We start from the raw sequence: 15,863 nt of genomic DNA, 5'->3' as shown, positions 1-15,863 counted from the left end.
TATATCAGTGTGCGTGTTTATATCAGCGTGTCAGTGTGTGTGTTTATATCAGTGTGTATGTTTATATCAGTGTTTCAGTGTTTCATTGTGTGTGTTTATATCAGCGTGTCAGCATGTGTTTATAGCAGTGTTTGTGTTTATATCAGTGTGTCAGTGTGCATGTTTATATCAGTGTGTGTGTTTATAACAGTGTGTGCATTGAATCAGTGTGTCAGTGTGTGTTTATATCAGTGTGTATGCTTATATCAGTTTGTCAGTCTGTGTTTATAGCAGTGTGCGTGTTTATATCAGTGTGCGTGTTTATATCAGTGTGCATGTTTATATCAGTGTGTGTTTACATCACTGTGTCAGTGTGCATGTTTTTATCAGCGTGTCAGTGTGTGTGTTCATATCAGTGTGTGTGTTTATACCAGTGTGTCAGGGTGTGTGTTTGTATCAGTGTTTGTGTGTATATCACTGTGTGTGTTTATATCAGTGTGTCAGTGTCCGTTTTTATCAATGTGTCAGTGTGTCTTTACATCAGTGTGTGTGTTAATATCAGAGTGCGTGTTTATTATCAGTGTGTGTGTTTATAACAGTATACGTGTTATATCAGTTCATCAGTGTATTTTTGTGTGTGTGTGTTTATATCAGTGTTTTTTTATAGCAGTGTGTCACTGTGTGTTTATAGCAGTGTGTGTGTTTATTTCAGTGTGTGTGTTTATATCAGTGTGTCAGTGTGTGTGTTTATATCAGTGTGTGTTAATATCAGTGTGCGTGTTTATTATCAGTGTGTGTTTATATCAGTACACGTGTTATATCAGTGTGTCAGTGTATTTTTATATCAGTGTGTGTGTTTATATCAGTTTATCAGTGTGTGTTTATATCAGTGTGTCACTGCGTGGTTATAGTAGTGTGTGTTTATATCAGTGCATGTTTATATCAGTGTGTGTTTACATCAGTTTATCAGTGTGTGTTTATATAAGTGTGTGCGTTTATATCAGTGTGTCACAGTGTGTGTTTATATCAGTGTTTTTTATAGCAGTGTGTCACTGTGTGTTCATATCAGTGTGTGTGTTTACATCAGTGTGTGTTTATATCAGTGTGTCAGTGGGTGTGTTTATATCAGTGTGTATGTTTATATCAGTGTGTCAGTGTGTATGTTTAAACCAGTGTGGGTGTTTATATCATTGTGTGTGTTTATATCAGTGTGTACGTTTATATCAGTGGGTCAGTGTGTGTGTTTATATCAGCGTGTCAGTGTGTGTTCATATCTGTGTGCGGGTATATATCAGTGTGCATGTTTATATCAGTGTGTCACTGTGTGTTTATAGCAGTGTTTGTGTTTATATCAGTGTATCAGAGTGCGTGTTTATATAAGTGTGCATGTTTATATCGGTGGTCAGTGTGCATGTTTATATCAGCATGTCAGCGTGTGTGTTTATATCAGCGTGTCAGTGTGTGGTTATATCAAGCTGTCAGTGTGTGTTTAAATCAGTGTGTCAGTGTGTATTTATATCACAGTCTGTGTTTATATCAGTGTGTCAGTCTGTGTCTTTATATCAGTGTGTGTGTTTATATCTGTGTTTCTTTATATCAGCCTGTCAGTGTGTGTTTAAATCATTGTGTCAATGTGTGTTTATATCATTGTGTGTGTTGATTTCAGTTTGTGCATTTATATCAGTGTGTATATTTATATCATGGTCTGTGTTTATATCAGTGTGTACGTTTTTATCAGTTTGTCACTGTGTGTTTACATCAGTATGTGTGTTTATATCAGTGTGTCAGTGTGTTTATATCAGTGTGTCACTGTGTGTTTATATCAGTGTGCGTGTTTATATCAGTGTGTGTTTACATCACTGTGTCAGTGTGCATGTTTATATCAGCATGTCAGTGTGTGTGTTTCTTTAAGCGTGTCAGTCTGTGTTTATATCAGTGTGTACGTTTTTATCAATTTGTCACTGTGTGTTTACATCAGTGTGTGTGTTTACATCAGTGTGTGTGTTTATATCAGAGTGTCAGTGTGTTTATATCAGTGTGTCACTGTGTGTTTATATCAGTGTGTGTGTTAATATCAGTGTGTGTGTTTATTATCAGTGTATGTGTTTATATCAGTATTAGTGTTATATTAGTGCGTCAGTGTTTTTTTATATCAGTGTGCATGTTTATGTGTGTGTGTTTATATCAGTTTATCAGTGTGTGTTTATATCAGTGTGTCAGTGTGTGGTTATAGTAGTGTGTGTTTATATCAGTGCGTGTTTATATCAGTGTGTGTTTACGTCAGTTTATCAGTATGTGTTTATATAACTGTGTTTATATCAGTGTGTCAGTGTGTGTTTATATCAGTGTTCTTTAAAGCAGTGTGTCACTGTGTGTTTACATCAGTGTGTGTGTTAAATTAGTGTGTCAGTGTGTGTTTATATCAATGTGCATGTTTATATCAGTGTGTCAGTGTGTATGTTTATATCAGTTTGTGTGTTTATATCAGTGTGTGTGTTTATATCAGTGTGTGTTTATATCAGTGTGTATGTTTATATCAGTGTGTCAGTGTATGTGTTTATATCAGCGTGTGTGTTTATATCAGTGTGTGTTTATATCAGTGTATCAGTGTGTGTATGTATATCAATGTGTATGTTTATGTCAGTGTATCAGTGTGTGTATTTATGTCAGTGTGTATGTTTATATCTGTGTGTCAGTGTGTGTGTTTATATCAGTGTGTATGTTTATATCAGTTTGTCCGTGTGCATGTTTATCTCAGTGTGTATGTTTATATCATTGTGCGTGTTAATACCATTGTGTGTGTTTATATCAGTGTGTATGTTTATATCAGTGTGTCAGTGTGTGTTTATATCAGTGTGTATGCTTATATCAGTTTGTCAGTCTGTGTTTATAGCAGTGTGAGTGTTTATATCAGTGTGCGTGTTTATATCAGTGTGCATGTTTATATCAGTGTGTGTTTACATCACTGTGTCAGTGTGCATGTTTATATCAGCGTGTCAGTGTGTGTGTTCATATCAGTGTGTGTGTTTATATCAGTGTGTGAAGGTGTGTGTTTGTATCAGTGTTTGTGTTTATCTCAGTGTCTGTGTTTATATCAGTGTGTCAGTGTCCGTTTTTATCAATATGTCAGTGTGTCTTTACATCAGTGTGTGTGTTAATATCAGAGTGCGTGTTTATTATCAGTGTGTGTGTTTATAACAGTATACATGTTATATCAGTTCATCAGTGTATTTTTATATCAGTGTGTGTTTTTGTGTGTGTGTGTTTATATCAGTGTGTGTTTATATCAGTGTGTCAGTGTGTGGTTATAGTAGTGTGTGTTTATATCAGTTTATCAGTATGTGTTTATATAAGAGTGTGTGTTTCTATCAGTGTTTTTTTATAGCAGTGTGTCACTGTGTGTTTATAGCAGTGTGTGTGTTTATATCAGTGTGTCAGTATGTGTGTTTATATCAGTGTGTCAGTGTGTGTGTTTATATCAGTGTGTGTTTATATCAGTGTGCATGTTTATTATCAGTGTGTGTGTTTATATCAGTATACGTGTTATATCAGTGTGTCAGTGTATTTTTATATCAGTGTGTGTGTTTATATCAGTTTATCAGTGTGTGTTTATATCAGTGTGTCACTGCGTGGTTATAGTAGTGTGTGTTTATATCAGTGCATGTTTATATCAGTGTGTGTTTACATCAGTTTATCAGTGTGTGTTTATATAAGTGTGTGCGTTTATATCAGTGTGTCACAGTGTGTGTTTATATCAGTGTTTTTTATAGCAGTGTGTCACTGTGTGTTTATATCAGTGTGTGTGTTAAATTAGTGTGTCGGTGTGTTTATATCAATGTACATGTTTATATCAGTGTGTCAGTGTGTGTTCATACCAGTGTGTGTGTTTATATCAGTGTGTGTTTATATCAGTGTGTGTTTATATCAGTTTGTCAGTGTGTGTGTTTATATCAGTGTGTATGTTTATATCAGTGTGTCAGTGTATGTGTTTATATCAGTGTGTCAGTGTGTGTGTTTAAATCAGTGTGCGTGTTTATATCATTGTGTGTGTTTATATCAGTGTGTATGTTTATATCAGTGTGTGTGTTTATATCAGTGTGTCAGTGTGTGTGTTTATATCAGCGTGTCAGTGTGTGTGTTTATATCAGCGTGTCAGTGTGTGTTCATATCTGCGTGCAGGTATATATCAGTGTGTGTGTTTATATCAGTGTGTCACTGTGTGTTTATAGCATTGTTTGTGTTTATATCAGTGTATCAGAGTGCGTGTTTATATAGGTGTGTGTGTTTATATCAGTGTGTCAGTGTGCATGTTTATATCAGTGTGTCAGTGTGCGTTTTTATATCAGCATGTCAGTGTGTGTGTTTATATCAGCGTGTCAGTGTGTGGTTACATCAAGCTGTCAGTGTGTGTTTAAATCAGTGTGTCAGTGTGTATTTATATCACAGTCTGCGTTTATATCAGTGTGTCAGTCTGTGTCTTTATATCAGTGTGTGTGTTTATATCTGTGTGTCTTTATATCAGCGTGTCAGTGTGTGTTTATATCAGTGTGGGTGTTTATATCAGTGTGTATTTATATCAGTGTGTCAGTGTGTGTGTTTATATCAGTGTGTATGTTTATATCAGTGTGTCAGTGTGTGTTTTTATATCAGTGTGTATGTTTATATCATTGTGCGTGTTTATATCATTGTGTGTGTTTATATCAGTGTGTCTGTTTAAATCAGTGTGTCAGTGTGTATGTTTATATCAGTGTGCGTGTTTATATCAGTGTGCGTGTTTATATCAATCTGTGTGCTTATATCAGTGTGTGTGTTTATATTAGTTTGTGTGTTTATATCAGTGTGTATGTTTATATCAGTGTGTGTGTTTATATCAGCATCAGTGTCTGTATATAAGTGTGCGTGTTTATATCAGTGTGTCACTGTGTGTTTATAGCAGTGTTTGTGTTTCTATCAGTGTGTCAGTGTGTGTGTTTATATCAGTGTGTCAGTGTGTGTGTTTATATGAGTATGCGTGTTTATATCAGTGTGTCAGTGTGTGTTTATATCAGTGTTTTTATAGCAGTGTGTCAGTGTGTGTTTATAGCAGTGTTTGTGTTTATATCAGTGTTTCAGTGTGCGTGTTTATATCAGTGTGTCAGTGTGCATGTTTATATCAGCGTGTCAGTGTGTGTGTTTATATCAGTGTGTATGTTTATATCAGTGTTTCAGTGTGTGTGTTTATATCAGTGTGTGTGTTTATATCAGTGTGTGCATTAAATCAGTGTGTCAGTGTGTGTTTATATCAGTGTGTATGCTTATATCAGTTTGTCAGTCTGTGTTTATAGCAGTGTGCGTGTTTATATCAGTGAGCATGTTTATATCAGTGTGCATGTTTATATCAGTGTGTGTTTACATCACTGTGTCAGTGTGCATGTTTATATCAGTGTGTCAGTGTGTGTGTTTAAATCAGTGTGCGTGTTTATATCATTGTGTGTGTTTATATGTGTGTATGTTTATATCAGTGTGTGTGTTTATATCAGGGTCTGTGTTTATGTCAGTGTGTGTTTATATCAGTGTGTGTTCATATCAGTGTGTGTGTTTATATCAGTGTGTGTTTATATCAGTGTGTGTTTATATCAGTGTGTCAGTGTGTGTTTATATCAGTGTGTATGCTTATATCAGTTTGTCAGTCTGTGTTTATAGCAGTGTGCGTGTTTATATCAGTGAGCATGTTTATATCAGTGTGCATGTTTATATCAGTGTGTGTTTACATCACTGTGTCAGTGTGCATGTTTATATCAGCGTGTCAGTGTGTGTGTTCATTATCAGTGTGTGTGTTTATATCAGTGTGTGAGGGTGTGTGTTTGTATCAGTGTTTGTGTTTATCTCAGTGTATGTGTTTATATCAGTGTGTCAGTGTCCGTTTTTATCAATATGTCAGTGTGTCTTTACATCAGTGTGTGTGTTAATATCAGAGTGCGTGTTTATTATCAGTGTGTGTGTTTATAACAGTATACGTGTTATATCAGTTCATCAGTGTATTTTTATATCTGTGTGTGTGTTTATATCAGTTTATCAGTGTGTGTTTATATCAGGGTGTCAGTGTGTGGTTATAGTAGTGTGTGTTTATATCAGTTTATCAGTATGTGTTTATATAAGAGTGTGTGTTTCTATCAGTGTTTTTTTATAGCAGTGTGTCACTGTGTGTTTATAGCAGTGTGTGTGTTTATATCAGTGTGTGTTTATATCAGTGTGCGTGTTTATTATCAGTGTGTGTGTTTATATCAGTATACGTGTTATATCAGTGTGTCAGTGTATTTTTATATCAGTGTGTGTGTTTATATCAGTTTATCAGTGTGTGTTTATATCAGTGTGTCACTGCGTGGTTATAGTAGTGTGTGTTTATATCAGTGCATGTTTATATCAGTGTGTGTTTACATCAGTTTATCAGTGTGTGTTTATATAAGTGTGTGCGTTTATATCAGTGTGTCACAGTGTGTGTTTATATCAGTGTTTTTTATAGCAGTGTGTCACTGTGTGTTTATATCAGTGTGTGTGTTAAATTAGTGTGTCGGTGTGTTTATATCAATGTACATGTTTATATCAGTGTGTCAGTGTGTGTTCATATCAGTGTGTGTGTTTATATCAGTGTGTGTTTATATCAGTGTGTGTTTATATCAGTGTGTCAGTGTGTGTGTTTATATCAGTGTGTATGTTTATATCAGTGTGTCAGTGTGTGTGTTTATATCAGTGTGTATGTTTGTGTCAGTGTGTGTGTTTAAATCAGTGTGCGTGTTTATATCATTGTGTGTGTTTATATCAGTGTGTATGTTTATATCAGTGTGTGTGTTTATATCAGGGTCTGTGTTTATGTCAGTGTGTGTTTATATCAGTGTGTATGTTTATATCAGTGTGTCTTTATCTCAGTGTCTGTTTTTATATCAGTGTGCATGTTTCTATCAGTATGTGTTTATATCAGTGTGTGTGTTTATATCAGTGTGCCTGCTTATATCAGTGTGTGTTTATATCTGTGTGTATGTTTATATCAGTGTGTTAGTGTGTCTTTATCTCAGTGTCTGTTTTTATATCAGTGTGCATGTTTCTATCAGTATGTGTTTATATCAGTGTGTGTTTATATCAGTGTGCCTGTTTATATCAGTGTGTGTTTATATCTGTGTGTGTGTTTATATCAGTATCTCAGTGTGTATGTTTATATCCTTGTGCGTGTTTATATCAGTGTGTGTGCTTATACCAGTGTGTCAGTGTGTGTGTTTATATCAGTGTGTGTATTTATATCACAGTGTATATTTATATCAGTGTGTAAGTGTGTGTGTTTAAATCAGTGTGTATGTTTATATCAATGTGTCAGTGTCTGTGTTTATATCAGTGTGTATGTTTATATCAGTGTATCAGTGTGTATGTTTATATCATTGTGCGTGTTTATATCAGTGTGTCAGTGTGTGTGTTTATATCAGTGTGTATGTTTATATCAGTTTGTCAGTGTGTATGTTTGTGTCAGTGTGTGTGTTTATATCAGTGTGTATGTTTATATCAGTTTGTCAGTGTTCGTGTTTATATCAGTGTGTCAGTGTGTGTTTATATCAATGTGTGTGTTTATATCACTGTGTATATTTATATCAGTGTGTCAGTGTGCATGTTTATATCAGCGTGTCAGTGTGTGTGTTTATATCAGCGTGTCAGTGTGTGGTTATATCAGTGTGTGTGTTTATATCAATCTGTCAGTATGTGTTTAAATCAATGTGTCAGTATGTATTTATATCACTATCTGTGTTTATATCAGTGTGTCAGTGTGTGTCTTTATATCAGTGTGTCAGTGTGTGTTTAAAGCAGTGTGTCAGTGTGTGTTTATATCAGTGTGTGTGTTTATATCTGTGTGCATGTTTATGTCATTGTGTCAGTGTGTGTTTATATCAGTGTCTGTGTTTATTTCTGTGTGTCTTTATATCAGCATGTCAGTGTGTGTTTAAATCAGTGTGTGAGTGTGTGTTTATATCACTGTCTGTTATTTCAGTTTGTGCTTTTACATCAGTGTGTATATTTATATCATTGTCTGTGTTTATATCAGTGTGTATGTTTTTATCAGTTTGTCACTGTGTTTTTACATCAGTGTGTGTGTTTATACAGTGTGTCAGTGTGTTTATATCAGTGTGCGTGTTTATATCAGTATGCGTGTTTATATCAGTGTGTGTTTACATCACTGTGTCAGTGTGCATGTTTATATCCACGTGTCAGTGTGTGTTTTTATATCAGCATATCAGCGTGTGTGTTTATATCAATGTGTCAGTGTGTTTATAGCAGTGTGTCAGGGTGTGTGTTTATATCAGTGTGTCAGTATGTGTGTTTATATCGATGTGTCAGTGTGTTTATATCAGTGTGCGCGTTTATATCAGTATGCGTGTTTATATCAGTGTGTGTTTACATCACGGTGTCAGTGTGCATGTTTATACCAGTGTGTCAGTGTGTGTGTTTATATCAGTAAGTCAGTGTGTGTTCGTATCACTGTTTGTGTTTATATCAGTGTGTCAGTGTCTGTTTTTATCAATGTGTCAGTGTGTCTTTACATCAGTGTGTGTGTTTATATCAGTGTGTGTGTTTATATCAGTGTGTCTGTAAATATCAGTGTGCGTTTTTATTATCAGTGTATGTGTTTATATCAGTATATGTATTATATCAGTGCTTCAGTGTATTTTTATATCAATGTGTGTGTTTATGTGTGTGTGTTTATATCAGTGTGTCAGTGTGCGTGTTTATATCAGTGTGCGTGTTTATATCAGTGTGTCAGTGTGCATGTTTATATCAGTGTATCAGTGTGTGGTTATATCTCTGTGTGTTTATATCAATCTGTCAGTGTGTCTTTAAATCAGTGTGTCAGTGTGTGTTTATATCAATGTGCATTTTTATATCAGTGTGTCAGTGTGCGTGTTTATATCAGTGTGTGTGTTTATATCAGTGTGTGTTTATATCAGTATGTATGTTTATATCAGTGTGTCAGTGTGTATGTTTATATCAGCGTGTGTGTTTACATCAGTGTGTGGTTATATCAGTGTGTCAGTGTGTGTGTTTATATCAGTGTGTATGTTTATATCAGTGTGTCCGTGTGTGTTTATATCAGTGTGTCAGTGTGTGGTTATATCAGTGTTTGTGTTTATATCAATCTGTCAGTGTGTGTTTAACTCAGTGTGTCAGTGGGTGTTTATATCAGTGTGTCAGTGTGTTTATATCAGTGTGTCACTGTGTGTTTATATCAGTGTGCGTGTTTATATCAGTATGCGTGTTTATATCAGTGTGCATGTTTATATCAGCTTGTAAATGTATGTGTTTATATCAGCATGTCAGTGTGTGTTCATATCAGTGTGTGTGTTTATATCAGTGTGTCAGCATGTGTGTTTATATCAGCGTGTCAGTGTGTGGTTATATCAGTGTGTGTGTTTATATCAATCTGTCAGTGTGTGTTTAAATCAGTGTGTCAGTGTATGTTTTTATCACTGTCTGTGTTTATATCAGTGTGTCAGTGTGTGTCTTTATATCAGTGTGTCAGTGTGTGTTTAAATCAGTGTGTCAGTGTGTTTATATCAGTTTGTGTGTTTATATCCGTGTGCATGTTTATATCAGTGTGTCAGTGTGTGTTTATGTCAGTGTGTGTGTTTATATCTGTGTATCTTTATATCAGCGTGTCAGTGTGTGTTTAAATCAATGTGTCAGTGTGTGTTTATATCAGTGTGTGTGTTTATTTCAGTTTGTGCATTTATTTCAGTGTGTATATTTATATCACTGTCTGTGTTTATATCAGTGTGTGTGTTTATATCAGTGTGTTAGGGTGTGTTTATATTAGTTTGCGTGTTTTTATCAGGGCCTGTTCTTATATCACTGTGTCAGTGTGTTTATATCAGTGTGTCACTGTGTGTTTTTTAATGTGTGTGTTTATTTCAGTGTGTTAGTGTGTGTTTATATTAGTGTGCATGTTTATCTCAGTGTGTCACTGTGTGTTTATATTAGTTTTCGTGTTTATATCAATGTGTGTGCTTATATCAGCGTGTCTGTGTGTTTATATCAGTGTATCCCTGTGTGTTTATAGCAGTGTGCGTGTTTATTTCAGTGTGTCAGTGTGTGTTTATATTAGTGTGTCAGTTTGTGTTTATATTACTGTGTGTGCTTATATCAGTGAGTCAGTGTGTGTTTATAGCAGTGTGCGTGTTTATATCAATCTGTCAGCGTGTGTGCTTCTACCAGTGTGTGTGTTTATTTCAGTTTGCACGTTTATATCAGTGTGCGTGTTTATATCAGTTTGCTTGTTTATATCAATGTACGTGTTTATATCAGTGTGTGTGTTTATATTAGTGTACATGTTTATATCAATGTACATGTTTATATCAGTGTGTGTGTTTATATCAGTGAGTGTTTATATCAGTGTGTGTATTTAGTATTAGTGTGTGTGTTTATATCAATGTGCATGTTTATATCAGTGTGAGTGTTTATATCAGTGTGTGTGTTTAGTATTAGTGTGTGTGTTTATATCAATGTGCATGTTTATATCAGTGTGCATGTTTATATCAGTGTGTCTGTTTATTATTAGTGTGAGTGTTTATATCAATGTGCATGTTTATATCAGTGTGCGTGTTTATATCAATGTGCCAACGTTTATATCTGCGTGTGTGTTTATATCAGTGTGCATGTTTATATCAGTGTGTGTGTTTATTATTAGTGTGTGTGTTTATATCACTGTGCGTGTTTATATCAGTGTGTCAGTGTTTATATCAGCGTGTGTGTTTTTATCAGTGTGTCAGTGTGCTTTTTATATCAGTATGAGTGTTTATATCAGTGTGTCAGTGTTTATATCAGCGTGTGTGTTTATTATTAGTGTATATCAGTGTTTGTATATCAGTGTGTCAGTGTGTGTATCAGTTCTTGTATATCAACGTGTCAGTGTGTAGTTATCAGAATGTACATCAATGTGTCAGTGTGTCTATCAGTGTGTGCATATCAAACTGTCAGTGTTTATATATCAGTGTACATGTATATCAGTGTGTGTATAACATTTGTGTACATCAGTATGTCAGTGTGTATATCAATGTGTCAATGTATATATATCAGTGTGCATGTATATCATTGTGTCAGCATGTACATCAGTATGTCAGTGTTTGTTTCTCCATATGTCAGTGTGTATATATCAGTGTGCACATCAGTGTGTCAACGTGCCTATCAATGTGTGTATATCAGAGTGTCAGTGTGCATATCAGTGCGTGTATATCAGTATGTATATATCAGTGTCTGTATATCAGTGTGTCAATGTGCACATCAGTGTCTGTATATCAGTGTGTCAATTTGCATATCAGTGTGTCAGTGTGTATATTAGTTTGTGTATATCAGTGTGTCAGCGTGTATATGTCAGCAAGTGGGTTCGGTCGGGAATGCACTGCCTGGAAGTATGGTGGAGGCAGGTTCAATCAAGGCATTCAAGAGGGCTTAGGGTGATTATTTAAATGGAAACAATGTGCATGGTTACAGGGAAAAGGCAGGAAAATGGCACTGAGTCATAATGCTCATTCTGAGAGCCGGCATAAATATGATGGGCCGAATGGCCTCCTTCTGCACAGTAACAATTCTGCAATTCAATAAGATCACCTTTCATTCTGTTAAACTCCAATCAGTATAGGCCGTACCTGTTCAAATATTCCTCATAACATTCCCTTCATCCCTGGAATCAGTCTTGTGAATCTTCTCAGACCTGCCTCCAATGCAAATATGTTCCTCAGTAAGTAAGGTGACCACTGCTGCACACAGTACTCTAGAAGTGGTCTTAACAATGCCCTGCTGTAGCAAGACTTCCCTGAGTTTATACTCCATCCCCCTTGCAATCAACACCAGCATCTATTTGCCTTCCTAATTATTTGCTGCACTTGCATGCCAATTTTTTTTAATTCATGTACAAGAACACCCAGATCCCTCTGTACTGCAGCTTTCTGCAGTCTCTCTCCATTCAAATGAAATTCTGCTTTTCTATTCTTCCTGCACATTTTCCCCCATTATGCTCCAGCTGCCAAAGTTTTGCCGCTCACTTAACCTATCTGTATCCCTTTGCAGACTCCCCGACAATGTGCTTTCCCACCAATCTTTGTATTGACAACAAATTTGGCTACAATACAGTCAGTCCCATCCTCCAAGTCATTCATATCGATCATAAAGAGTTGAGGCCTCAGCACTGATCCCTGCGACACTCCACGAGTTACAGTTGGTCTACCCCAAAATGACACATTTGTCCCGACTCTCTGTTTCCTGTTAGTTGGCCAATCCTCCATCCATGCTAATCCACACCCTCAACATCATGAACCCTTATCTTGTGTGGTAACCTTTTATGCAGAACCATATCAAATGCCTTTTGGAAATCCAAGTGCACCACATCTGCAGGTTCCCCTTTATCCACACTGATTGTTACATCCTCAAAGAACTCTAATAAATTCGCCCAACTCAACATCCCTTTCACGAAACCGTGCCTGATGGTATTGTGATTTTCAAGATGTCCTGCTCCTACCTCTTTAAGAATGGACTCTATTGCTTTCCCTATGACAGGTATTAGGCTGACAGGCCTATGATTTCCTGCTTTCAGCTTCCCTCCTTTCTTGAACAGAGGAATTTGCGGTTTTCCAATCAGCTGGGACCTTTCCAGATTCTAAGGAATTTTGGAAGATTACAACCAATGCATCTACCATCTCTGCAGCCTAGAATGCAAGACCATAAGGCCCAGTGGACTTGCCAGTTTTAAGTCCCATTAGTTTTCCCATTACTTTTTCTCCAGTGATAGTGGTTGTTCTCTAAGTTCCCCCTTCCCTTTTGCCTCTTGACTTTCAGCTATTCTTGGGATGCTTTTTGTGTCATCCACTGTGAAGATAGACACAAAATACTGTTCAGTCTTTCCGGATGGATATAACCTCTCACTTCTGGTATCGTCCTTGTGATTCTTTCTTATACCTTCCCCAGTGTCCCTAAATCCTTCTTTGTAATTTGGAGACCAGAACCGTGCATGGCTTTTAGGCTTCACATCCAACGAAGTACTTTTCCTGAAAAGCAGTCACTGTTGTAATGTAAGAAATGCAGTAGTCAATATGCGTGGAAGTACTCTCACCTCTGAGCTCAAAGATTGTCATTGAAGCCACTGTATAGACTTGAGCACACAGTGCTGGCTGACACTGCCAGTCTGATACTTAGGGACATGCTGTCTCTCAGATCAATGCTTCCTGCTCTCCTGCTTCAATATTGCCATCTCATATCTGTGTCTGTCTGTAGTTTTCTGTGTTTCTTTTGCACTTTTTCATTGCTGGCTGAGGGAGCAAAATGGAGTCATAACTATCCCAGCATTCACTGCAGTTGTGAAAGCTCTCTATTCGGTCGCCTATTGTAATAATAAGTACTCCTCAGGTCTCCTGTAAGTGTTGATTCTTGCTGGGGTAAAAGGGTCTTTACCAGTTGTCCCTCCACCCAATTGCAAGCCCAGTCAGTGTTAGTCAGCTATTTGGCTACAGTAGGAGTCGCAGTCAAACCTGATCACCATTAACTGGAGAACATAGTTCTGTTGAAGGGTCATGAGGACTCGAAACGTCAACTCCTTTCTTCTCTGCCGATGCTGCCAGACCTGCTGAGTTTTTCCAGGTATTTCTGTTTCTGTTTCTGTCCTGGTCAGACATGCTTGATGCAGAGCAGTGGCCCCTCATTCTATAGCTTCAGGCTAGCAACCTGTGCCAGGACAAACCAGCCTCAGAAATAGATGTAAGCGTGTGTCTCCAGATGAGAGAGAGTCTTCTAAGTCTGATATTTATTATGCTTATCTTACATTTATACCCAATCTCTTTCTCTTCCCAAAGATCTACCCTGTGGCGAGCAGTATGAATCCCGGCCTGAGCACCATGAACACAATCAACAGCTACATGAGCATGAATTCCATGGGTTCGGTCGGAAACCTTTCTCCAGCCTCACTCAACATGTCCTACACCAACCTCAGCCCGCCCCTCTCAGTCTTACCAGGCGCCGTCAGCCCAATAACCAATGGCCTATCATCCATGCATAGCTCGATGAGCCCTGGTGTTTGTCCGGCAGGGGGCCAGGCCACCCCCATCAACTCGCTGTCTCCCTACCAGCCCATGGGCCAAGGCCTGGGGTCCCTGTCGCTATCCCCAGCGTTGAACAGGGGAAAGGACCCAAAGCCGTACCGCCGAAACCTCAGCCATGCGAAGCCGCCCTACTCCTACATCTCCCTGATCACCATGGCCATCCAACAGTCCTCCAACAAGATGCTGACCCTGAACGAGATCTACCAGTGGATCATGGACCTCTTCCCATACTACAGAGAGAACCAGCAGAGGTGGCAGAATTCCATCCGCCATTCCCTCTCGTTCAACGACTGCTTCGTGAAGGTGCCCCGGTCACCAGACAAACCCGGGAAGGGCTCGTACTGGACCCTGCACCCCGACTCGGGGAACATGTTCGAGAACGGCTGCTACCTCCGCCGGCAGAAGCGCTTCAAGTGCCAGAAGGAGAAGCTCTCACCCCGGCCGCCTCTGGAACCGGGCGTCAAGGGCTTGGAGGGCGGCCCAGATGGGAAGAACTCCAGCCCCAGCTCCGAGGATGCGGAGTCCAGTAGGTCTGACACCTCCCCGGGCTCCGAGGAGCAGCGGACCCTGACCGAGCTCGGCTGCCGCCGGGTGGACAACCCATCTTCGGTTCCCGGGCCTTCGCCATCTCCAGCTGCTATGCACCAGACGATGGTCCATCACCTCCTCCCGCCTTCGGTCCAGCACCTGCCTGACCTCCAGAGCGAGCTGAAGCTGGACCCTCACTACAGCTTCAACCATCCCTTCTCAATCACAAACCTGATGTCCTCCGAGCAGCCCCACAAGGTGGACCTGAAGCTCTACGACCAGCCCGCTCACTACAACAACATGTACAACACACTGCTCAGCAAAAATGGCTTCGAGACGCCCGTCACGATGAACGATCCCGGCTCCTATTATCAGGTGATGTACAACAGATCCGTCCTCAACACTTCGTAAGACCCTCGGCTCCCAGTCCACCTGCAGGGCAGAGCTCAGGTCGAGAGGTGCCAAGTGGCCTCTCCCTGTCCGTGTTCAGTGTGCGCTCTTAAAGGTTCCAGTAAAACTTGTCCGAATTGGTCTTGTATCCCTTAACGTGGAACTCCAGTATTACTGATTTTTACTGGGATTTGAACACTTTGAACTGGTTTTTCCTTCCGGATCTTTCTTTCCAATGTTTGTGATTTCCGTTTCTCTTGCTTTGCAATTTTTTTTTTGAAAAAAAACGACAGGATCCCAATGACCGGATCCCCTGGACAGGATCGCAGTTGGAGGATTTGCAAGGCAGCGTCTATCAGACAGGCGGCCTGAGACAGGATCCCCTAAGGCAGGGATCCTTAAATCTACTGAAGGCAGGATCCCCTAAGGCAGGGATCCTTAAATCTACTGCAGGCAGGATTCCCTGAGGCAAAACCCCAGAGACATTGTTCAAGAGGCAGCAGCTCTGCTACAGAATCCCTGTGAATGGTTGACACGGGCGGGATTTCAAATTCAGAGGCAGGGGGTCCCCCCCACCACAGTTAAACGCGTATAACAGGGCCCCCTGAGCCGAATGTGCCTCACGCCCACCTGGTGACAAAGTGAGTTGGAAGGGAGGAATGAACACGGATCTGCCAAAGGTTGCCTCATGCACCTCCCACTGGGCGAGTGAGCACTAGGAATATAAGGGACAGGAGCAGGACTAGGCCACATGGGCCCCTCCAGCCTTAAAGAGTCACAGAGTCATTTACAGCGCAGAAGGAGGCCATTCAGCCCATCCTGGCTCCCCACGGAGTGATCTAGTCAGTCCCGCTTCTCCCGCTC

The 15,863-nt window shown here is 39.1% G+C and overlaps 1 protein-coding gene across 1 annotated transcript in view; it reads left to right on the top strand.

Moving 5' to 3' along the window:
* Positions 1-15,020, top strand: part of LOC121272687 (forkhead box protein A2-like) — a 177,575-nt gene extending 162,555 nt beyond the window's left edge. The window contains exon 2 of the mRNA XM_041179410.1: positions 13,836-15,020. Within this exon, the coding sequence (XP_041035344.1) occupies positions 13,836-15,020 (1,185 nt within the window). The remainder of the gene's footprint in view (positions 1-13,835) is intronic.
* Positions 15,021-15,863: the final 843 nt, after the last annotated feature.

Source organism: Carcharodon carcharias, chromosome 34, assembly GCF_017639515.1.
Source record: "Carcharodon carcharias isolate sCarCar2 chromosome 34, sCarCar2.pri, whole genome shotgun sequence".
Classification (NCBI taxonomy): domain Eukaryota; kingdom Metazoa; phylum Chordata; class Chondrichthyes; order Lamniformes; family Lamnidae; genus Carcharodon; species Carcharodon carcharias.
The sequence above is the reverse complement of the archived record's forward strand: the minus strand, read 5'-3'. Positions and strand labels throughout refer to the sequence as shown.